Below are 25,910 nucleotides of genomic sequence, written 5' to 3' on the forward strand. Positions count from 1 at the left end.
CATGACGCTTTTCACTCTACTGTAAGCGAAAAATAATTTCGTCCCAAAAAGAAAATACAATATAAATATAAGTGTGTTAAATGTGCAAAGTTAATTATTTATTAATAAATTTTAATTTGTATTATATAAACTATATTCTATACCAACCATAACAGGAGACGCGCCAAATAAACAACATTTGACCAAAAATTGACGCGATATTCACTATGGATTTGCGAAAAAAGTGCGTTTTGAACGAATTTTTTATCGGAATTTCGAAAGTAAAACTAAACTACTAGTTAAGTGTTGTATTAAAAATAAAAATATATTAATGATAAACTCTTAGTAGTGCACAATATAGCTGAGTTATTAGCAATTTTTTTTTAAAGATATCTGTAGGTGGATAGATCAAATGGGCCACCTGATGGTAATGGCGCTGTAAGAAATATTAACCATTTCTTACATCACCTATGCGCCACCAACCTCGGGAACTAAGATGTTACGTCCCTTGTGCCTGTAGTTACACTGGCTCACTCACCCTTCAAACCGGAAAACAACAATACTAAGTACTGCTTTTTGGCGATAGAATGTCTGTTGAGTGGGTGGTACCTACCCAGGCGGGCTTGCACAAAGCCCTAACACCAAGAAAATCGCATGAAAAACGTAAATCTAAGGTTTGTTTTTCTTTATTCCTACTTCAATTGAAATGGGCTATATGTAAATAATATCTACAGTGACATGAGTATCGTAAATCGATAACTGAGACTCAATTGTTATTTAGGCAGTCCTCGAGCTTAAACCGGCTGTGAGTCCGGGACTTGAGCACTTGAGCACTCCCGTAAGTCATACCCGATCTCAGCCCCGAACCCTACAACTGTCTATATGAATAAATTACGATCAATATTGACGATAGACAATACAATCTCCTGACTATTGCCAATTAGACTACTTTTCTAGGTTGTAGGGCGAGCCTCTATGGAAAGGTACCACCACCACATATTTACTGTCAAACAGTAATTCAGGCGAACGGACATATCATCTTAGTCGCCATAGTTTGTGGCGCATTGACGATGTAAACTATGGTCAATATTTGTCACAGTGCCTTCCCATTGTACCTTTCCAGTATCTTCCACTTCCACTTTCGAAGTATAAGCCAATATCCTAGCCCTGAACTCAAACTATCAAAATACTTAATTTCATCTAAATAGTTTCAGCGGTTTAAGCGTGAAGAGGTAACAGAGTTACTTTCGCATTTATAAGATTTATAGGGATTTGATTTCCTGAAATATACATCTTTATTAAATAAATTTTAGCACCGGCCAGAGCCCCATCAGTTGCCTACACTGCCTAATGGATAATCCGTCCCTGAGTAGCGCTCTGGTATATATATATATATATATATATAAAACCAAAATATTCTTTAATCATGTAGGCTCATAAAAGCACTTTTGAATCGTCATGATACAGTGTTGAACTATATGTAATCACCGGTTCAGAAAGTAGATTTTACCGAGAAGAACCGGCTAGAAACTCCCATTCTAATAACAGAGTTTATCTCAATAAAAACCGCCGAGCACGAGATGAATTATAAACACAAATCTGAGTTTAAACCCGAAATCATCGGTGCATCTTAACGTACGCGTTCTAACCACTGGGCCATCACGGCTGACTGACTTTACTTACGTTTAATTCAACTAAATAAAAAAATAATCCTTAAATCTAGTCATAAAATAAATCAGTCCATAGCGAACACGATAATTTCTGTCAATAAAATAAACGCACATGTTTGGAAAATCCCGCCAAGTGGACACGTGACCTGCACGTGCCTGACGTGACATCTGCTGTGCGAGCGAGACGGGTAGACGAGAGGTTGATAAGTGAATTACACTCATCTAACTGCAGCAGCCAATAGTGTTTTGAATAATGGAGATAGTATCTTTGACATATATTTAAATAATTGATAATTCGAAGAGCCTAGGTGGCCCAGTGGTTAGAACGCGTGCATCTTAATCGATAATTTCGGGTTCAAGCCCAGACAAGCACCACTGAATTTTCATGTGCTAAATTTGTGTATATAATTCATCTCGCGCTCGGCGGTAAAGGAAAACATCGTGAGGAAACCTGCATGTGTCTAATTTCAACGAAATTCTGCCACATGTGTATTCCACCAACCCGCATTGGAGCAGCGTGGTAATATGCTCCAAACCTTCTCCTCAGAAGGAGAGGAGGCCCAGCAGTTGGAAATTAAGAGGCTGCTTATGTATTTTAATTTTACGATAAGTTTGTTAAATATTTTGTTACATTGTTTATTTGTAACGGAGACCCACCCCCCAGTTCTAAACTGCGTCATGAAAAAAATTGACAGGAAAATCAGATGTCATATTTCTAAACAGATTATAAAATAAATACCTATTCACTCAACGAATTAACCTTTTAACGAATTATATGCCTTATATATTTATAAATAAAAGTGTCTCCAAAGATTAAAGATAAAAAAGAACAATTTAAAATCATGTCGAAGAAAAGCTTATTAGGTCATTAAGTTGTTTCTACCGACAACAAGCGGCAAAAAAACTCAGTTTTTAATCTTTTCCATCAATCATTATTGCATTTAATCAGCATACAGTTAAACCTGTATTTAAGTGCACGATTGACAAGTGCTGATATACGCAATAGTGGTAATTAGCATTATCTAGCATTTAAAGGGGCCCCGCGTCTCTAAACCACTCCTGTATATGTAAAGTGTAGTGGAGGGGAAGAGATGTAGAGGAAGAGCGCCGACCCGGTGGATCGACACTAGGCGTCTACAGGATCAAGTGCCCAGGCTTGCCTACGAATGGCACAGAATAGGAATGCCTATTAAAAGGTAATGCAAAGTGTACAGGTTAGCCACACGTATAGTGGTCATGACCCTCAGTAATGAGGAAACGACTAGGAAGAAAGAAGTCATAGTGACGTTTCCGCGCTATAGAAGTAAAGATATTAGCATTTTTTAAATAGAACATTTAGCCTGTCATAAAACGGGTAGTTAGAACGAAATTGCGATCGCTATATATTATGTAATAAATAAATCAACAAAATAGGACAATAATTGTCAAAAAGATATCAAATTTATGTTATAAAAAAACTTGCCCACTTCTGGGCCAAACCCTCCCTATGAGGAGGAGGTTTCTCATCACGGGACTTAGCCGCGTAAAAGAACCTCGATCCAAACACATATATAAAACTCAACTACAAAACTAAAATGTATTTTGGGGCTCTTCCACCACCAGAAGGCATCACAAAATTAACATACATAAAATATTGATTTAGCCACTGACAACAATAAGATATAACGCACACATACGCGTCTGCTACAGTGTAACGTGTTTTATTGTAACGAGAACTAGTTTAAACGCTCTAAATTAGTTTACGCTACATAAAATCGTTGGTAATTATTACGAGACAAAATAAAATAACTCCCCTAAAGAAATTATCATTGTTGTCGATGTGACCTGCTCTTCGTGCTACAATTAATGTTTTATCTCTAGACTTTTTTTTACTAAATAAGTCGACGACATAGCAGTCTTTTTTTTTATTTTAACGATTAGTCGCTAAGATTATTTCATAGCAGCCGAAATGAAAATCTTTATTCAATATATTTTATGCGTTAAACTTGATAATTGAGTGTCAATAATCAACTACCGGTTCGGAGAAAAGCACCTCAGACCTGTAAAGAACCGGCAAAAAAATGCTCAATTAGATATTTTTTTGGATAATTAATTATAAAACATAAAAACGTTTCGGAAATCCACACTAAACGAACAATTGCAAAGTCGCAGCAAATAACATGCATCCAAAGTTTCTTTTAATTGTGTGTTACTAATATTAAATTAATTTTTAGTATCGTCTTCATTATTATTGTTAACATATATCAAATAAATACAAGGTTTTTTGTCTCTGCAAATATACCGATATACAGAAAAAAAATATGCGTTCCATTTTAAAACTTTTAAAAAATTATATTCGCTCGACACCTGAACTTCTCCCGTGGCGTGTCAAAACCGTTCGAAATTTGAAATAGGCGGGAGGCTCAATCAAAGCGAGAGGCTGCTTCAGGCAGCTGCTATTTTGTAGCGTTCTGTTGTTTTACGTTTTTTTCCCACCTTTTTCAGCCTTCGCAAAATGGCGGATTAAACGAATTCAGAAATTTTCGTTTCGACGAATAAAAATCAGAAAGTTGAAATGGTCATATAAAAAAAACTGTATAAACAAATTAAAATAGTGTTTTATTAAAAATAAGTAGCTATAATTATATATAACTCTATTAAAAAATATTCAAATTAATCAAACTAAGCTTTATAGGTAGATATAGGAGGCATTATACTTATCAACCTTTTAACATAAAAAAAATCAAATGCTATTTCTATTGCTAAAATTGACAATCTTTATTTTTTTCTTTTTTAAAAACTATTTCAAGACTTAGTTGAAGATTATTTTTATTGTACCAAAACAGAGAATTTTTATCAATATATCTCAAAATATTAAATAAAAATATTTTAACGATTTATTATCACAAAATCAATAAATAAACTAATCGTCCGGAAATCCGTTATAAATATTACTGATCAATACTTACGTATTGAATTCCCTGAGTTACGACCCCACAGATGTTATATTAAAATATCGTAAAGTAAAAACCCTTTCTGTTACTTGTCACCTTTTAAAATAAACATTCTATAAACTTGTGTATCTATTATCTGTAATTGTTTTGTAATTTGTAATATTTTTTTACTGTATTATTTAGTGACACAAAAATGATAAAACATTAATCATTATAATTATACACTTAATTTTATTTAAATAATTAATTTGCCTTATTTAGCACCCATTAAAGGGGCTTTACCCGCTTGAAATTTATGAAGTTTTATAGCACACAAACCTTTGACCGTATTAAATTAAAAAAAAAGTAGCCTATGTCCTTTCTTGTGGCTTAGGCCTACTCCGTATCAAAAATCTGTTGAGTATCTTAATCTTGAAAGCATAACAGTTACTTTCGTGTGTATAATTTTAGCAAATAAAAAAAAAAGAACTGAAATAGACATCCTTCTTAATTATATCTTCTAATATTAACTAATAAATAATTTTTCAATAAACGTTTAAAAATTGTTTAGTTATAGTTATATAATTTGCATAATGTTAAATTATGAATTGATAATTATATCAACACTAAAAAATTTACAAATGAAAGTCCGAAGCATATTTCTCGATTTACTTTACTCAACATACAGATATCTAAATATTTTTACTTATATATTAATATTGTGAAGTATTTAAATAATACATAAAAGAAATAAATACTAACCAGTAAAATAGAATTTTATTTAAAGAAATGCTTCCGATTTCGATAACAGGCCAACGTTTCTTAATAATAAAAGTACATGAACTATTTAACTATTGTTTGACATATTTATTTAAAGGGCTCTATCAAGAACGACTTGCAAGAAACTTAGCTTACCTAAGACATTACGACATATTTTTAAGCTGAATAAAATGTCCTCAACATGCATGGCCTGTTAATTTGACAAATTAATTTCTTACAAAACAGGCACAGATAAAAAAATACAAAACAAGTCTTCATATGAGTTAACAACGACAATTCGTAAACATTAACATTTTAATCTTTAAAATTAACTGTTGCGTGAAATAAATATTATTTATAGCTTCTAAATACGAGAGAATGAATTTAAAAAGGCCCATCATTAGTTTCAAAACGTTTATTATCAAAACATCGATAAATTATCTGACAATTGAATTGGCGCGTTTTTTAATGTCAAATTAGCCAGCCATATTGTCAGCCATTGTTCTTTTTTTTGGGTGCGTTCATGCGTTTATTCCTTTTTTTTAATAAGAAGGGGTGACTTTTTTGGAGCTTGAAATTTATACTAGTGTATTCATATTGCCTTGCTTCTACCATTTTATTTAATAAGTAAATATTATATTATAAAATATTTTGAGCTTCACAACGATAATAATTGTCTTTGATTATGTGATAATTTATGTAATACATATTAATTACAAATGTTTTCTTAAAAAAAAAAAATCTACACTCCTAAAAGTCTGTGTTTAAATTGACCTTGTTTAATTTAGTATAATAATGATTTATTTTTATCGTTTTGAAAATTAAACCGGCAATAAATACATACACATACTGACAACTATGCCGATATATTTGTGAAACATGTTGGTCTTTAATATATATTGTTCTATTTTTTTTTTTAATTTAATATAGAATAAGAGATAGACTTGATGGCTTGGAACAAATTTATTAATTTAGTTTAAAATAAATTGGTTTAACTTTTAAACTTTCGGTCGTAGGCAATCATTGTAAGACGGCCACTGAAAATCAGCGTTGGATCTCGAGACCCCGCGGCGGCATTTAAGCTGCTGACATAAGCTGAGTGCTATAAATCTTCTCTGAGCGGACGTTTCCAACTGTAATTAAAATAGATACATTATTAACATATCTCTAAGTATTTAAATTCTATAAAACAAATAGAAGATGGCCAATAATGTCCAGCCTTTGAGTATAACCAAGAGTCATTTTAAAAAAATACTTTTTGCGCCAACGTTCACAGGTTCTATTAAATATTAATAATTTATTTATTTATTTATTACATAGGTCGCTAACAGAGCATACATTCTTACAATTGTACATGCTAATAAACAAAAGAAGATCTAGACTAAATGATGCCCTAATTATAAGCAACACTGCATTCTAATAAGACAACAACATAATACTTAGTACTAATAGTTTAGTGAGCAACAAAAATTTTTTTTAAATAAAAGTTAGTATATGTACTCGAACAAAAATATAAGAATGTGTTTTTTAGTTATTACAATAATTAATTAACCATTTATAGAAGAATGAAGAAATTTAAGTTTTATGGTTTTCTTAAATTTATAAAGTTTTAAGTGAGCATAATGTTTTGTGAGATCGTATCATTCTATTAAGTGGCGCATTTTGACCCAGGTTGGTTTTACAAAGTTTTTCATGAAATAATGAAACATTCTTTGATCTAGGTAGTCTTGATGGTATGGCAAAGTCGATTTGGGTCAATAACCATTCGGACTCAAATACACCTCTTACAAGTTTAAATAGAAAAAGGTTGTCAAGCATATGTCTTCGATCTGATAGAGATTGATAATATAACTACTAACAAATAAAACCTCATTGTTTATATATGTGCAACGTACAAACATACGCGTATTTTTTAAAGACATGATAACTGAGTTGCGTGTGGCCCTATAAAGCCTTTTTGGATTAAAACTTTTTTCAAAGTTAATCCCAACAGGTATGTCTCTAACGCCATTTTGTTACAATTACACGTGTTGCGTGTGAACGTATTAAAAAAACAACAATAACGTCCTTCAAACACATCTGAGTATAATTGCTGAGCCCGAAGTTTTACTCGCGAGAAATTTGGATTGTTTATTTTTTAAAAAATTTTTTATATTCACTGTTATTCTTCATATGTTGTGATATTTTTACCTGTCCTCACCTCTTCCTGCTGATTATGGTCGCTCTAACGGCGAACAGGAGGAGGCACCCTGCTGCATGCTTTTTGCCGACGATTTTGTACTGGTTGGTGAAGATGGACCTGAGATCCAAAGCAGATTGGAAGACTGGCAACAGAAACTGGAGAATGTTGGCTTGAAAATCAGTAGAACGAAGACTGAATATATGTTCTGCGATTTCGGTGGTCTCTCCGGTCCTGAAGCCATAGCGCTTGATGGCGTGGCCCTTCCAGTCTACTCCGACTTCCGGTATCACGGTTCACTCATTCAAGGCGAAATATAAGCACAGGATTAACATAGGGTGGATGAAATGGCGGCAGGTTACGTAAACAATTTCGAGTCGAGATTTCAAGTTCAATTTAAGTTTGAAGGCATAATAGTAGTAGATTATTTGTTAACCCATAACCTAAAACAACACAATAATAAATAATTAGATAAATATAAATGATTATTAAGGCAACATATAAGAACAATCACAAAAATATTCCCAACTTAATTTGATTACGCTCAACGTATTTACATAAAAGTTTACAAAGTGAAAACAAAAATAATTCATAATGTTGTTTGACGGTACGTGTCAATGTCATTGGTACGAGAACTCTACCATCATAGCTTGAAGCGTGCCAACTATTTTAAGGCTAATAATTATCGTAAAATATATAACTAATTTAAATATAATTAAGAGTCAAGATGGCCCAGTGGTTAGAACGCGTACATCTTTACCGATGATTGCAGGTTCAACCCAGACAAGCACCACTGAATTTTCATGTGCTTAATTTGTGTTTATACTTCATCTCGTGATCGGCGTTGAAGAAAAACATCGTGAGGAAACATGTCTAATTTCAACTAAATTCTGCCAAATGTGTATTCCACCAACCCTCATTGGAGCAGCGTGGTGTAGAATATCCTTCAAACCTTCTTCTCAAAGGGAAAGGAGGCCTTAGCCCAGCAGTGGGAAATTTACAGGCTGTTAATGTAAAAAATGTAAATATAATAAAACATTTTTATAAATTATCTGTGGTCTTACTGTTCTTAAACCACACTATATTTATTGTGTCCTAATTAAATATACATATGTATCTGTTATCATAAGAATTATTAACATTAAGGCCTTAATTATATACAAATAAAAAAATGTTACTGTACAAATCATGAGCGCTTGGAATGGTAGCAAGAATGCTAGCAACTGCATTTGAATCCCAATTCCAAACCTCTGAGCAAAAAATTAAGCCGCCCTCCTGTCACCAGTGGATGTAATAAGGCGAGGTGTTATATTTTTAATGAAGGTTTTTGCACCAGTACTCCAAGGTCCAAGTGTTTCAACAGCAAATGTGAAAAAAACTTATTTGGAATAAAAGCGACAGATTTTTTCGTGGCGGTTCCCGCTCTTAACATTATTTCCTTGATATAAGACGGGGCCCACGTTTCAACGCATGTAGCGTCCCACACTAAGGCCTGTCCTCGTTCCCAGGGTACCAGTGTCCGTACATCAGGTCTCTTGCCATCACGACTAATTTCACGGTGCTCAATAAGAGCAGGAACGTCGATGGTGGCAAGAGCCCTTTCTGTTGTGTCATTTAGAGTACCCTGGTAGAAAAGCCTATCTGAACTCCTCGGACAAGAAAGATCATGTAATCGGAAACAGCTCACCTCCTTACCACATAGAGCATCTGTGTTGTGACATGTGTGTGCTTCAAGCAATGCGGTGTTCCTAGTCATATTAAATTATCATTTTTTATGGCTTAAATTGGCGGACGAGAATATGGGCTACCTGATGGTAAGTGGTCACCAGGGCCAATAGACAATAGCGCTGTAAGAAATATTAACCATTCCTTATATCGCTAATGCGCCACCTGCATTGAGAACTAAGATGTTATGTCCCTTGTGCCTGTAGTTACACTGACTCACTCACCCTTCAAACCGGAACACAACAATACTGAGTACGGTTATATGGCCAGTGGCATAGCTAGGTGTGCAAGAGCCCCGGTGCATAGGAAAACAATTGGGCCCTCACCCCCTCATTCCATCCTCTCTTTATCTTATATTGGCCTTCAAAGTTATAGATAGGAAAAAACAAACTCTTTTCAAAGTTTAGGTCAGAGGGCCCCCTAAGCTCCGGGGCCCTGGTGCACTGCACCACCTGGCCTTTTGATAGCTACGCCACTGTATATGGCGGTAGAATATCTGATGAGAAAGTGGTACCTAAGTAAAATTCATACAAATTATTAATTTCAATACTTACCTAGCAGGTTTGATATTTTCCGTTATTCATTAAAGTAGTAAACATAATCAAACTATCTTCTAATTCGTATAAAGTTGCTAAACTCTTGCAATTTAAATTAAATAATTTATATATGAATCACATACAATATATCCATATATTTTATGTCTTGTATTTCTTAGTCGTATTACATCTTATGATAAATTGAATGTTTGTTTAAAGTGTGTTACGTCACAACTCCACAACGATGTGCGAAGGTAATCGAACGTAGGATATTCCCGTGTCCCAGTGCTAAAACGACCAATATCAAGAACACTTACTTTTGAAAATCAGAGGAGAAACAGTGTGATGTCAGTTACTTGATATGACATATGCCACTTTGCGTTATATTGTGATGACTGCGGGTTGAAACTCAGACAAACACCATTGAATTTCCATGTGCTCATCTCTTACTAGGTGTAGGAAAACATCGCGAGGAAACCTGCATGTGTCTAATTTCAATTCTATCTTATTCATCAACCCGCATTGGAGCAGCGCAGTAGATTAAACTGCAAACGTCCTCCTTAAAGGCTCTGGAGACATTAGCCCAGCAGTGGGATATTTATTTCTACTTCTAGTAATGTTAAGCTTATTTGTCTTTAATGGATATATATTTTATTAATGATTTGGCAAATTGCAAAATATGGTTCGTGTTTTACTCAAAATTGTACTTTTAGCATCAGACCACATGTTTGTCTTCAATTAAATAGTTGACATTAATGAAGTATTATAAGAAAACAAAATATTATAAATCTTCGAAAGATAACGTTTCGAAAGACAGGGTTTTGTGGTTTCCTTATCTACTGCCTCACTTCGTGTATTTTATACAAGCATCTGCATCGGTACCGTACACCCAACAAATATTCCGTCTACTGAGTTTTATACCCCGGCAAGAAACTCAATCAGATCAGGTAGAATCAACTTGCCGAACCGGTGGTAGCTTTACATTAATTCAACACTGTAACTCGACCTTTTGAAATTGCTTCATAGTTAAATTGTCTTTTGATTTTGATTCTACCGCCTACCACCTATGATCAGTGTCGTTGCGTTTCGTCGTCAATGTCTATGAGTGGATTTGACCTTAGTTGACAGTTGCTATAGAAAAATACATCGATGGATATACGAATCAGAGGCTACAGGATCGTTTTCACCGACGGTAATTATCTCGTCTCGAGTTTCGCTCTTCAATTTAATACGAAAATAATTCTAAGCTCATAAAGTACTTTTGAATCATCGTTTATAATAATAAATAATAAAATAAAATAAAAAGCCTTATACTACTTGCTTAATTATAAAAAAAAAACTATGAAAATTAAATATTCTTAAGTATATTCTTATTTTCTAAGAATCTTGTTATTTTTTTTTTTCAAGAATTAAATTTTTAATCATATATGTATAACTAAGAAGAACACCTCGTCTCGAAGGTGAAGGTCTCCTCCAGAGTTCGCCATTGGTCTCTATTGCAAGCTATATTCATCCAGTGTTTTCCAGCCACTTGCACTATGTTATCAGCCCACCAATCATCAGTTAACAAGATTTAAATTAAATTAAAAATTGCCACAGTTTATATATCATACCGTACCGTTTAAAACTCCCCTACACGCTGAAACTACACCTTGACTCACCCGCATGTAAAGAGAGGTTGCAAGTGCTATTCCAGACTGTAATCTGTCTGTGTACAACATTGAATTCCATTCAATCATCATCCAAACTTTCGCATAACATTACGTTTAATAAAATGTGTATTTATTGACCAAGCTAAAAGTATTGAGTTTTATTAGAAGGGAAAACCTTGATAATAAACACCATATAAATAACAATATTAGTAAAAAATTAATTAAATGCCGTATCCAAACTATCAACATCGCATAACAGCCATCAATAGTGAACATACAAGCGTAGTGCCTGTAAACACGCCGCTTGACGTCGACAGGGACGGACTTCGACGCCATATTGGAAACTCTATGACTCATACCTTCCGTGGAATACTTCTAACTTAGCTTGGAATGTAAGTGAACTAAATGGGGACGAGTTTGAAATGCAATATTTGACTTTTGTTTTAAAGTAAAATCCGAATATAATTTTACAAAATACTATTGAATCTTATATAAAACCTGTTCGGAGAAGACTCTTTTTCAAATATAAAATAAGGAGTTATGACACTTAAATTCAATGAATATATTATTAAATAAAAAACAAAATTACTTTTAATATATATCTATATAACGAGAATATATTTATTAATAACATAATACTTTTATTAATTCCTGATTTGCGAATATTATTACAAAATAGAGTAACAAATACGCATGACCGATTTTCGCTTTACTTCCCGCCAAAAGTTAATAAATTTAAAACCAATCTGACAGCTTGACATAAAGACGTTCGGATAGTCTGACTAATTCCCCTTATAATATTACGTCCTACTTACACCAACAAATACTAACTCCATGCTTTTTTACGATCTGTATAATCTTGTGTGGAGTATTTTTTATGAAGACACTTCGAGGTCAATTTTCAAACTTTATAAGAGTTAAATTGTATAATCTGTGATATAGGGATTGTAGCTTCGTTTGAATGGGTACCACCAATTATAAGCTAGTCGACTAACTGAAGAGTACGTACGTCGCTTGATCTGACCTGACCTTGCGTTGAAATCTGACTATTGGCAGCCTGGCATTGTATAAACAGCAGTGCTTCGAAATGCGAATGTCCTGGAATTCTACCCGAATATTACAAGTTTTCTGAATGAAAAGAGTAACGGGATAAAGAACTGAAAAAGAAAAGAAAGTGCACTATTTATAATCTATCAGGACAGATTCCTCAAGTTCCGTGCATGGCAAACACAAGCTCGTTTAAATTGAAAAATTTAAACACATTAAACCCTGCTGCCTGATATAATAATAATAAATTGATAATTAGTATAACGAGCGTTCTTGCCAACCCAATCCCTAACAAAACACCAATAACAAGAACATCAAACCATTTAGAGTACGTCCCTGCGCAGTTTCTCTCAAAATCGCGAGGTATTATGTTTCGAGCAAATTACTCACTTCGATACAAAGTAACACACGAATCGCACATAATGGACTTTTATTTACTACATATTGTCCGATAAAATGGAGGATTCGGTACATACGAGTACATTAAATACAGTGACTGGTTAGTTTAGTAGTCAGCTTATTTCCTTTTTACCTCGAGCTCCTGGGTTCAATATCCTAGTCAGATCAATTAGTTGTTTAGTTTTTCTACCGTTTAAAAGGGTCACACTACAATCACTTGCTAATCCATTCCATATGAATGAATATTCGAATTAAAATATAATATAACTAGCCGAACCCGCGTCATCGCCGGCGTGAAATTCAGTTTGTGACAAAAAACTTGCGTACAGCACCTTATCTACCATTTTACCTCCAATGTTTCTCCTTAGGTTCAAGCTTGCCTTGTAGGTATTTTATTTCATCAAAATTCAATAATTACCCGTGAAAGAGCAACAGACAGAGTTACTTTCACACATTATTAATTAATAAATATATAATAACCTTCTATAATTACATAAGTATTTTTTTCTCTTCTTTCTCTTTACTAATAAATAATGTTTTATCTTATGCCTGGAGTTACAATGACTCACCCTTCAAACCGAAACACAACAATACTTATGATTGACTGAAGAAAAATTTTTTTTTTTATTTAATTAACAACATACACGGGCTCACAGTTGCCCGTGCCTTTTTTTACATTTTACTTTTATAAATTTTGGCGTTATTTTATCTTATTACTGAACATCAGCAGATCTTCGCTGGACTTCGAGCTTGGCGTCTTCTTGGAAGACGTGGCTCACACTGACATTTTTTTTTTTTTACTTTGAAGAAAATGTTACAAGTACAAGTACACAGTTACAAGGTACACAGATGAATTAAACCACTAATGTTCGGATAAGATTCACGCGTTCTAACCACTAGGCTATCGCGGCTCGACTATATAATGCTAAAAGCTTATGTATATTCCCAGCCTTCAATCCTCAGCCGTCAACAGCATCTTTAAACCGTATGACAAGAAAATAAACGATTGGAATCCCCCTCTTTATTTACCGAAGCACTTTATATCGTCTCTGGTTACAATATATTGTTACGAGATGACCCCAAACTGTTACTCGATAGTTGCGGAATTAATGTAAACAATATTAATTGTTACTGAGATGAAAATATTTTGTTGGAACATAAATATCTAGTTGAAACTAGCTGAGCACGCGGCTTCGCCCACGTCATCGCCCGGACATCATTACGTGAAAATTTTAAGAAATTTGTGTTTTACCGGCTAATTCACAATATATTCAAGATATTGCAAATGTTTATACGGAAGAATATACAAAAATATTTGATATTAATACTAGAAATTGAAATAAACTTATAACCTCTACTTTCCGCTTGCATACGGTACAGAGGACATTTTCGAGCAATGGTAAACGCATATATAATATAATAACGGAAAATATAGTCTGAATAAGTCTTTGATTATTCAAGAAATAATATTATTCATCATTATACTCTTATTAAACTTTATGCGACAGAGACGTTCATAAAACTTCTATAAAAAAAATTCCTAATGTATCTAAGCAGATAATTGAAAATATTACTAAAACTATTTTTTCTATTAGATCTTTACCCTTCTTTAAAAAAGTACCGCCACAGATAATATAACCCGGGTTCAGTAACCCCGGAAAGATAAAAGATGAAAGACGAATACAGATAAGATAATGTTCTTGCAAGTGACAGTTCCACAATGGGATGCCTTTACCCGGTTCCTTTTATTTCTTTTTAAATTACATTTTCTTATGAGGTTAGTTTTGTTTACATCTTTAAATATTAAACTCCAAAAGTCTGATGGTTAGTTCATGAATACAAATAAATTCTAAATTAATGACGTCATATTGTAGAAAAAAATATATTAATATAAAAGTGTCATACAAATTTATTATTACGTTAAATATGACATCAAGATCTATATTCTAAAAACTGATAATAAAATGATTATTATAAATAATTTACAATTATTAAAGTGGTTTATTTTAAATTAAACAGTTTTAAAGTTTATAAATATAAATGCCAATTTAAATATAAATTTAATACATACTCGTAAAACCATACTGCAATTCAGCTCACAAAATGAAAAGCTACGTATATTCGGACCGTAGCGTCCGTAGCTCGATATGCAAACTTTTTAAAAACTCCCCAGTGTTGCCAGTTACCGAATCAAATTGATTTAAATGAAGGAAGCGTGTGCCTGACCGCGCCTCGGGCCACGTCAATCTATTCGAAATTCGAATTTCCAAGCTCGCTAATTGTTTCTGTTACGGATGGCGGGAAAATGTTTTGTTTTGTAATAGTATGGCGTTTTAATTATTGTTTATCTTGTTTTAAAACTCTGTATCAGTCATAATTAAAGTTACCTTAATTCGCTAAATATAAAAAGAAAAAAATATATCACAGTTACAAATAATTACTGTATGAATTGAATCACTTTTAGTAGTCAATTCTTAATTAAAAATACTTTATAACACTTAAAAAAGTCATTGTCAGTATTATACAATTATACATCGTCTTTTCTTAAATCATCATTTCTTAAATCAAATCGAAATATATTATTCATCAAAAATAAAATACTACTGGTGGAATATAGAATCAACCGAGAAGCCTTAGTAACACAGTACCTAGTTACTCATATCCGACGTTTCAAATACACTTTTTTATAGTAAATATTGGAAAATTTTACCTGTGTGTGTATTTCAATTAATTACAATTAATTAAATATATTGTATATATTAATTTATATTGTATATCCTGTCTGAAAGTCTAAGGGTGCACACCCCACGCTTTTTTATCATCTATCTATCTAAAAGAAAAAGCCAAAAATATGAAAAAAAGGTTATATTCGTCATTTATAATGTATAAATAGAGGATCTCTGGAATTGTGAATTCATGCTGGTGATGTTTTATTCATACATCAGTTTTCTTCAGAGATTAAATTAATTAGACTATTAATATTTGACAAAAACTTGATAGCTTTGTACAAGCACTTATGGATAGGAACCAATGTACCATACTCTCATCATATATTGTACTGCCAAGTAGCAATAATTAGAATTGTTGTAAATGCGGGTGAGCCAGTGTAACAGCAGGCACAAGCGACATAACGTTGGCGCATGGGTTGTATAAGGAATGGTTAAAGTTTTCTAACGGCACCAATGTCTAGCGGTGACCATCGGTGGCCCACTACTCGTACGACTATATTACAAAAAAAAGTATAAATTATTAGGCTTATATACAGAGACTAATCTATATATTTATTTAGTCTTTATTGCACACAATTAAAAATAGACATAAAAGAAAAACAGGTAATTTTTATATATTTAATTTATTCGAGATGTTTAAAATAAACGTTTGTGTCAGTAACGCCATCTACTGTTGAGAAGCTGCTAACCTCAAGGCGTCATCTCTTATTCAAAAGCAATACCATAACGTATAAAAATACTAATTCCATTGTTTTGTTCAAACGTATTTCTTAAATAAGTATGTTGGTTCATATCTCGACTGAATTTTTAACGCGTTTGATTATATAAGTTAATTTATACACGCCACCTGGTAATAAGATCTAAGTCTCCTAGAGGAAGGTAAGCCCTTTCCCAACTGAGGACATTTATAAGATATTACTTTACCTTCCGTGAATGTGTAATTCATTGTACTGTTACATTTAGTTCTTAACAATTCCTACAAAATCCCTAAATTCTGTCCATCCAACATCTGGTCGTTCTTAAGGAAGATTAGCCAACTACGCAGGACATATTTGTGCACAAATGTGTACGCAAACACAGGTGCACTATTTCCCCACGCCCACAACCCGATGGGACGGCATTTTCGACACTACGTGTTTAATGTACGGAAGTGTACACATTTCTAACTTCCTCCACTGACACCGGGATGGTACTGAGTTTTCGTCAGAAAAACACTCATCGGCCCGATCTGGGATTTGAACCCAGGTACTCGGGTTCTGTGATCTTATATGTAACCTCTAGGACGAGTCTTGTTATTAAAAAAATCTATTCATATTTTTCGATTCATAACGTATCAGAAAGCTTGTTAATATTTATAAAGTAAATTCATCTCCAATAACTCGTATTCGTATAAATAATATCGAAAAGCGTAACAGATTAGTTCGGCATTACTAACAAAATCTAACTGATAATCTCGGTTGAACGGAATAAAATGAGCATCAGCGCCATCTAGCAGCGTATTATCAAAAATAATGTGAGCAAACGATGATGGTAACAGGTAAATCGGTGCCGAAGTCTATAATCTCAACAAATACCAACATTATTCGTCATAAGATAAATGAAATGAAAACGCGTAGAATAAATTCTGTACTCATTTGAAAAACAATTGTTTCGTTTGCCAACCATCTTTAAACTTCCAATCTTCGCCACTGGTAGTTATCAAGGGCATTAACAAGCAGATAATATTAAACAAACACTTTATTTCACTTTGGTAAGCGGCGTTTAATTATAAAAAAGAACATAGAAAAGATTAACATTAAAAATATCACTAGAAATCTTAAAATAAAACTTACAATTAGAAAAAAATGTGATGTCAAAACATTAGGTACATTAAAATCTCTTGGTAACGCTAATTTATTATGGAAATACCATCACAGCCTATAGGCATTAGTAGACCATTCCACGAGCCGAATTCCTACGAAAAAAAAAATACTCGCAACTTATTGGTCGATGCGTGCGGCTGGACAGGCGAGACCAATCCCGCATGTAGAAAATGTTTTGACTAATGAAAGTCACACACATCACCAATGAGTGCACAAGAGCTATTTCCTTTGGGAGTTCGTTTCGTGGAATGGTCTCTATATTATGACGACACACGCTCCATACAACATGGAACCGTATTAAGTAAAAAAAAATATATTTTACATAACATTATCTCCTTAGTCTTCAATCAAAATTTAAAATTATACCATAAAAGTCTATCATTACTAATTTATAGTTTTACAAAGTTTTTTTGTCGTATAATCTGTTACATCACAAATCAAGAAACTGTCAAACTTGTCTGTATATCTTTTTTCGCGGTATTTTATAATTATATTTTCGGCACAAATAAAGTCACAACTAAGAAAAAATACTGTAAATAAACGTTTCAATTCCTCTTTTATAAATGTTAACCATTGAAATAAAACTAATGAACAAGATAGTGTTAAATAGTCTTCTATTAATAAATTATGATTGATTTCTTGTATGATAATATAAAACTTGTGCTCCTAACCTCGGAATCAAATCCAAATATGTAACTAATATATTTATATGAAATAAATGAGAATGCTTTTTTATAAATTAAATTATAGGTCTCGCTTTCTTTATTACAAACAAGCATTTTACTACACGGAATCATTTTCTTTACTACTTTACACTTCACGCGATGTTATTGAAAATTATAATTTTTTAGAATAAATTCAAAATCTCAGTATAAAACTATTACAATATCTTAAATATTGTATTACATAATTTAAAAAAATGCATCAGAAAATCAGAAAATAAAAAACTTACAAGTACATTCAACAATTTTCGAAGCAATTTCGAACTCGGCTTTGCTTTAAACTATGGAGATTAGAGGTAAGGATGATTATCTTTGCATTTATAGTGTTAACCAATATGTATGAAAATTTAGAAGGAGCGTACTTGACATACAAACTTAATCATCCACCTTAAAGAGGCGCTACTTTCATATTCTTCTGTGAATCAAGCCAATCAATAAATGCTACTTTAAGATACTCTACACGTACAGTAGTAGTCTTATTATAATTTCATACATTTCGGTACACTAGTTCGGGTGAAGAACCATATGAGGAGCTTTTCCTTACCTAAAACTCCATAGTCACTGAATTGTTTATTACATCGAAAAAATCTACTTAATAGACAATAACTGTGGTTATAGATCCACACTGTAAGACCTGTAAGACCAACAAGTAACATTACTGTAAAGCTAAGTCACACCTGTGTACCGCACCAAAGCCACAACCAGACAACTATTTTCAAAAAAATTCAACACTCATAAAAGTAGTTGTGATAATGTGCTCAAGTCTTTTTTAACCCTTACTAGAGGTCTATGCGGTCACTTTGTACCCCCAAAAACAAACAGTTTTTAAGGTATAATTTACAAATTACTATTAGTATCATAGTTAAACGTCTTTAATAAACAATAATTATTATTCCTTGATTTCCAGAAAGGATATTTGTAAATTTAATTGTACTTCATCAATGTAACTTGAAATTAAAATGATGGAAAAGAGTAACTACTGTGTTTCTTGCTGGTTTCAGTGCAATCTGCTTTTAAATTGGTGGTAGCTTTACGCTAAATGCAACACTAAAATATGACCTTCAAGAGTGCTTTTATGAGCCTACAAGGTAGGCAATATTCTGTATCTATGTAGGCTCTACATGGATACAGAATATTTTGTTATAATATATGAAGATTATTAACGGGCAAAATCAGTATGTGAAAATTAAAAAAAAAGAATTAACACATTAGCTTTACAGAATGCCACATCAATCTCTACGAACAATAACCTTATTTTATTGGAAAGCAATCTTGAGCACAGTTTATTGTAAAAAAAAATTACATGTTAATCCAAGCTAGATTAAAAAAAAAACTTGACAATTGACTAGCTTATAAAAAATTTCAATTCCAGGACATTAAAAGTACATAAGCTTGAATTAATATTGTCACAGTCTACAAACCATTTGACATTCAAATAAAAAAAAAAATTGTCTATGCCAATATCATAGACACAAATGGTATTAAATTTTACAAATCTGTAATAACCTTACCATAATATATTGTGTAATTAAAAAAAATAAATTGACTAAATATAATACACCCAATAAAAACACAGATAAGAGAGCATTAACATTATAAGTACACCGCATATAAATCACACAATCCCTTTGTAATTCACCTAGCTACGTAGCAAAAATAAAACATTTGCACCATTCCATACAAACATATGGAAACCGTTAACTCACAATTAACTTCAGTCACACTAATTCAAAAAATATTTACACTAAAAGCTATGCTACGACTGCAATGGTAAAGGTTCCAACACTTTATCTTGCGGCAGTTCGTAGTCAGCCTTCTTAACACTCAAGTTCTGTATACTATCACATGTATTAGACTTCATTAAATTCAAACCACAGTCACTATCAACGATATCACTATTTAAATCATTATGTTTGAATTGCAAATGTTTTTCCAAACTTGATTTTTGAACACATCTGTATGAACAGTGCGGACACTTGACCGACTTCTGTCTTGGCTTATAAGGCTTGATCGGAACTTTGGTATCAACTTTATCACCATCCTTCTCGTTCAAATGTCTCTGTTTATGTTTCGTGAGGTTCGTTTTCTGCACACATCTGTAATTACACATATCACAGCTGAACGGCTTCTGATCTGTGTGTAAATACATATGTTTAACTAAGTTGGGTTTCTGAACTGTTCTGTAATCACAGAATGGACATGCAAACGGTTTGTAGCCGGTGTGAGTCCTTTCGTGGACCACTAAATTGTTCTTCTGTGCACAACGATAGTCACAGTATTGACAACCGAAAGGTTTCTGTTTCATATGGACAAGGATGTGTTTTGCGACGTTGTTCTTCTGACCGGATTTGTAATCACAGAACGTACATGCGTAGGGTTTCTCGCCGGTGTGCGTACGTTCGTGTATCTTCAATATCGCCGGCGACTGACATCTATAAGCACACTGGCTACAACTAAATTTACCTAACTTTTCTAATTCGCTATTTTCGCCGTTCTCGCACGTTTTTGCGTGTTGTTTCAACAAGCGTTTCGATGGAAAGACTTCGTTGCATTTGTAACAAACATATTCACCTTTTATACTCATTGACAACTCGTCCGGTATTTTATTATTCGAACTCGGATCGTTTTCATTTTTTTCAGCAACCATATAATCATTCGAATATTCGTAATACATTTTATTCTGATCGGTCGGTTTTAGATTTTCCTTCGGCTCTTCGATTTTCGAATCTTTTTTCCCGCCTTCGCCATCTTGGCGCAACTTTTTAAACTCCTCCGTGTACGGACTGGAATTGTCAAATTGTCTATGGACGACTAGGTTTTGGGGATTTTCCCGGGAAACGTCAGTGATGTAGTTCTGGACGTAGTTTTGCTGGCGGGAATATAGATCTATCGGATTTAAAGCCGGAATGGGTATTTGGTTATTATATAGGGAGTATATTTGATCGTGATGGAGGTTCGAACTCGGCTGACTGTGGTCCGCTTGTTGGGGAATTTCACCTGAAAAACGAAACAATTTTTTTAATTTATTTTTTATTTATACGCTCAAATTATGTAAAGGCGTAGACTCGGACTTTTAACACAATGCGAATCTCGAATAAAATAAAAAGGATATCACACATAGAAAAAAAATTACACAATAAAAAGACCTAAAAATATACCAAAAGTTCTTATAATGAAAGATAAAAATAAATGAACACAAATCAAGCTGAAAACTAAATAATGAAAGAAATTGTGTAGACTCAGGGCCCCGTAGATTCAAGGGGACCCCAGCTATGTCAAGTCAAAGTCAAACAAAGACGATAATGCCTATGAAAGAATCCATAACTTTATTAAATTAAACAGATTGAGTCCTGAAATTAATCAAACCCATTCAATTAATTTAATTCAAGTCAGATATGTCTTAGATGGGCCCCTAAGTAGTGTAAGCCCAGGAACCCCTAAACTTAGGGTCCGGCCCTGACTGAACCAGGGTGACTACGGGCACAAGGGACATCAAAATTGGCGTCGCATTGGTGATGAGAGAGATTAATATTTCTCTCAATGGGCAGTTGTGACCACTTACCATTAGGTGGCCCATTTCCCAGTCCGCCTACATGTTTGACATGGAGTAAAAAATTCGACCTTGAATCGACACGACATGATTGGTTGATTCATTTGTTAACATTTTTCGAGCTCTCGTCCAATGACATCTCATCAATTCAATGTGTTTTTTATTTGTCTTTATTCATCTTGTGGAGTAGTGTGTTAGTTTATTTATTCCAACATAACTTTTAAACGCCTTAACAGATTCGGATGGTTTGGGTATCGTTATAATCCTTACATTAAACCCAGGAACACTGGCAAATATTCAAATGAATTCATTCTTCAATTCATGATAGTCTTTTTGTTGTAAAAATTTGTTTTTTATTTTTTAAGTCTGAATATTAGCAAAGGTCTACATCTTGATGTCCCAAAGTTTGATTTCGAGTTTTTAGAAAGTTTGTGTTTAGTATCGTACACATATATAATTATTGTTTATACATTTCTTTGGCCTTGCATATCTTGAGAAATGATAACATTGACTTTAAACATATGTTATCTGACGCGTAATGACATAAAAGCATATAAATACTTTTTCATTCATTTTGATTCAATAATTCAACACGTAGTAGTTGAGGAAGCCATGGATTAAACCCCCAGTTAAACAAAGTAAAACTTATTTAAGTAGGCCTTTAGAGGTACTTTAATATCGTCAAGTTACAGGTTTGTATTAAACTAGTACCCGCATACGACTACGGTCATATGGGGTTGGGGGTCCGGGTATTAGATACCCTACGTTCTTTACTGTGTGTGTAAAGCGATAAAAATGAACAAACCAATATATTCATTGATAACATTAGAGTGTGAAGCTACCACACATATAGTAAAGATAAATTTACGCGGAAAGAAAAAAAAAATAATTGCGGCTCTTCGTTATATAACTGGAACTATTTTTAAAGACTATTTCAACAATCAAAGCGAATCTACTCATACTAATATTATAAACGCCTTCACGCACGCCGCTGAACCGGTTTAGATGAAAATTATTATGAAAATAGTTTGAGTCCCGGGTAAGGGCATATGCTAATTCTGTTTAATTTTTCTCAAGAGGTTTCTTAATGGAAGGTGACGGACGGTAATAAAGTTATACAAATTTTCGTGCGAGTAAAGCCACAGGTTCAGCTAGTATTTAAAAATGGGCACAGATCAAACGTATTCAGACAAACACGTATTATCCAAATTGAAAGAGGATAAATATTGTCACATATATGATATTAGTCAAATCTATTTCCATTACGATAAATGTTATCTGTGGGTAATTCCAGTCGTTGATGTGTTATGTCATTGGCTTAAACAATGTCACTAGAGCCGAGATGGTCGATTTGTTAAAGAAAGTGACTTATAATCTTTAATCCAATTTTTTTTTTAAATTTGTTAACCAGTTTTTATTCAAGAAAAACACGTATAGATTAACAAGTCTTATGATAACACATTCACCAGTTTCTGTTTAATCAAAATACAATTTTCCACGAATCAACATTGAGTACCATAGACAATTTAAGATATCGACCAATGATATCGCGTCAATTCAAGGTCAAATATGTTTATTTGTTTTGACTCCTACTGTGGTTGGAATACTGTAAGCTGCTTTTAAGACGTATATACCTACGCGTAAGCCGTGACGGCAAACGGCATGACGTTCTCCTATGGGCAGAGAGCGTCACCCCTCTCCTCTCCGCCTTAACGCTTTTGAATTCAACTACGTTGCTATATATTATTGTAATCATAAGAAATATACGTTTATTTTAAACCGAATTTATGAATTGTTTTCTTTAATTATAAATGAATCCAAAAATTATCAATTTCGCTGTTTCACATCTGCCGATGCCGGGCGTATCGTGACGTCATTCGTCACGTTAAAATAAATAAAAAACGCTAGTATATATTGTAAGTTTTATCGATTTTTTTTTTAATTCTACGATTGAGTATTTATGCAACTTTAAGGACACATGTTTTACACGTAACATCTTTCCTCTCTCTTTACTGCTATTTGTTTGAATGATTTCTTGACAAGGGACGGAAGTTTGTAACGCGGAGCAGGGGATGCGTACGTTATTTAATTCGACCAATGAGCGCGCGCGACACTAGGGTTGGCCGTTAGATGGCACCAACCGATTATCCGAGAGGATATAATATGTTGTTTATTAACAAAGTTATCCATCAGATTTAACACACCATATGCAATTAGTGTAAGGCTCTTTTTTTAAACATTTTTTTTTCTCAATTTGACACATTCATTTATATATATTATATCTATGACCATGCATAACTTTTTACTGAGTAATCCAAATTAAGTTTATTCTGATTGCTTACGTCAAATAAAAGGTATAAAAATAAAGGATTGAAATACCATATTAAATTATGAAATCATCCTCAAAAACATAACATTATGAAATGAATGTAACTTGTTGTTTTCAGCAATAAAAAGAGTAGTCTCACTAATGTAACATATATAAATTGTTTAATTTTAGAAAATATATTAATTCTAGAGTATTTTGCTTAAAAAAATAAATTTGTCTTACCATTTAGTCCAGTGTTGGCCATGCCTTGATTCATATTGTCATAGAAATACCCATCATCCTCTTGCTCAGATTTTATATGACATGCAACTGAGTACAAATGTTCATTTGGTTCCAACTTTTGTTCGTGCAATAAGCTTGAATTAAACAATCTTTGATCCAGCCTCTGAGCCAACGTTTGATCTAATCTTTGTGGTAAACTCTGATCCAATCTCTGTGCTAATGTTTGGTCGACGCGCTGGTTTAATGGTTGATCTAGTCTATCTAAAGTTTGGTCCAATCTGAGGGCCATGTTTTGTTCCAATCTATGTACCAACTGTTGTTCCAATAAATGACTATCAACGGCAGCTTGGACCGAGTGACTTCTTCTAGAATCTTCTTGACTTAATATAACATCAGGCTCTAAATTTTGCCGACTCAAGTGTGATAAATCAATTTCATTCCCTAGCTCATGAGGAATATCACGGCCTATATTCTGTGATAAGTCATTGACTCTACTTAAACTATGGTTTAACTCTGCACCAATATTTCTTGTTAACTCATGTTCTTGTAAGCTTTGAACGTGCGATAGAGTGTTCTGCAGTTCCAATTCATTATTCAACGTCCGTGCTAGTGTTATATCAAGATTTCGAGACAGATTTTGAGTTAACATATCATCATGCCGCAGATTATGAGGTAAATCGTTTGGTAGAGATATCAGCTCCATTTCCATCGTCAGATTTTTTGGTAAATGGGACGGCAGTTCGTTGAAGTTTAGTGATCGAGTGATGTGGTTGGTTTTAAGCATGAGAGTGGACATTTGTCTTGGTGATAATGGTAGTTGAAAGTTGTGAACCAGTGAGCTGGAGTTGAGGGATGACTGCATCGCTTGGTGGAGCTGTTCCATAGATATTGCAGTATGTTGGTAGTCTGGTGTGTCTATCATATGGGATTTCTGCAACTGAAATAAAACAATACTTTAATGAAATAAACATAAGGGTAAGGTAACTAGTTCAAAAAGGAAATCCGCTTTCAAAAGTGTGAAATTAATAATTACAAGTTAATTTGTTTCCAAGTTGACTTCTAAAACATTTTATCCTGTTAAGATAAAAATCCGATAATTTTTTTTTATATTACTTATTATTTTTTAAATTTAGAGACCGTAAACACAAATATCATTATTTAATTTTATATATATTAGGTTAACGATAAATTAAGCCACTATCATTAACGAAGTACTAAAAAGTTTTAAATCTTCAACAAGTTTTGAAAAGTTTTTTATTACTTACAGTTTCCAAGTACATTTTGTAAGTTTCTTCGTCGAATATATTGTTATCTTCTCGTTTTACGAAATCCATATTTACTTTATTATATTTTAAATGACATAAATGAGAATTATAGGTTTTTTATAACGTCTAGTTCCTAACCTAACAATGTTTTTTACACTTATTAATAACTTAAAACAATCACTAAAAATTATAGGAAAAAACCAAATGTTAGCGGAGTTAAGAAATTACATGATTCATTTATAAAGGTCAAGTTTATTCGTAAAAGTAATAAAACAAAAAAAGAATATTTTTTTGTTCGCTTGACGTTAGCGAGCAAAAGAAAGGAAGCTGGCCATAGATATAATAGAGTTTCCGTCAACGAACATCTGTCGTG

The 25,910-nt window shown here is 33.2% G+C and overlaps 1 protein-coding gene across 1 annotated transcript; it reads right to left on the reverse strand.

Annotated features, from left to right (window-relative positions):
• Window positions 1-18,388: 18,388 nt before the first annotated feature.
• Window positions 18,389-25,747, reverse strand: LOC125075057 (zinc finger protein 630-like). Its single transcript, XM_047686625.1, has 3 exons — window positions 25,538-25,747; window positions 24,273-25,209; window positions 18,389-21,168 (listed from the first exon to the last, which is right to left on the reverse strand). The coding sequence occupies exons 1-3, from the start codon at window positions 25,604-25,606 to the stop codon at window positions 19,928-19,930; spliced, it is 2,247 nt and encodes a 748-aa protein (XP_047542581.1). The 5' UTR covers window positions 25,607-25,747; the 3' UTR covers window positions 18,389-19,927.
• Between the last annotated feature and the right edge of the window lie 163 nt (window positions 25,748-25,910).

This window comes from Vanessa atalanta, chromosome 29 (assembly GCF_905147765.1).
Source record: "Vanessa atalanta chromosome 29, ilVanAtal1.2, whole genome shotgun sequence".
Classification (NCBI taxonomy): domain Eukaryota; kingdom Metazoa; phylum Arthropoda; class Insecta; order Lepidoptera; family Nymphalidae; genus Vanessa; species Vanessa atalanta.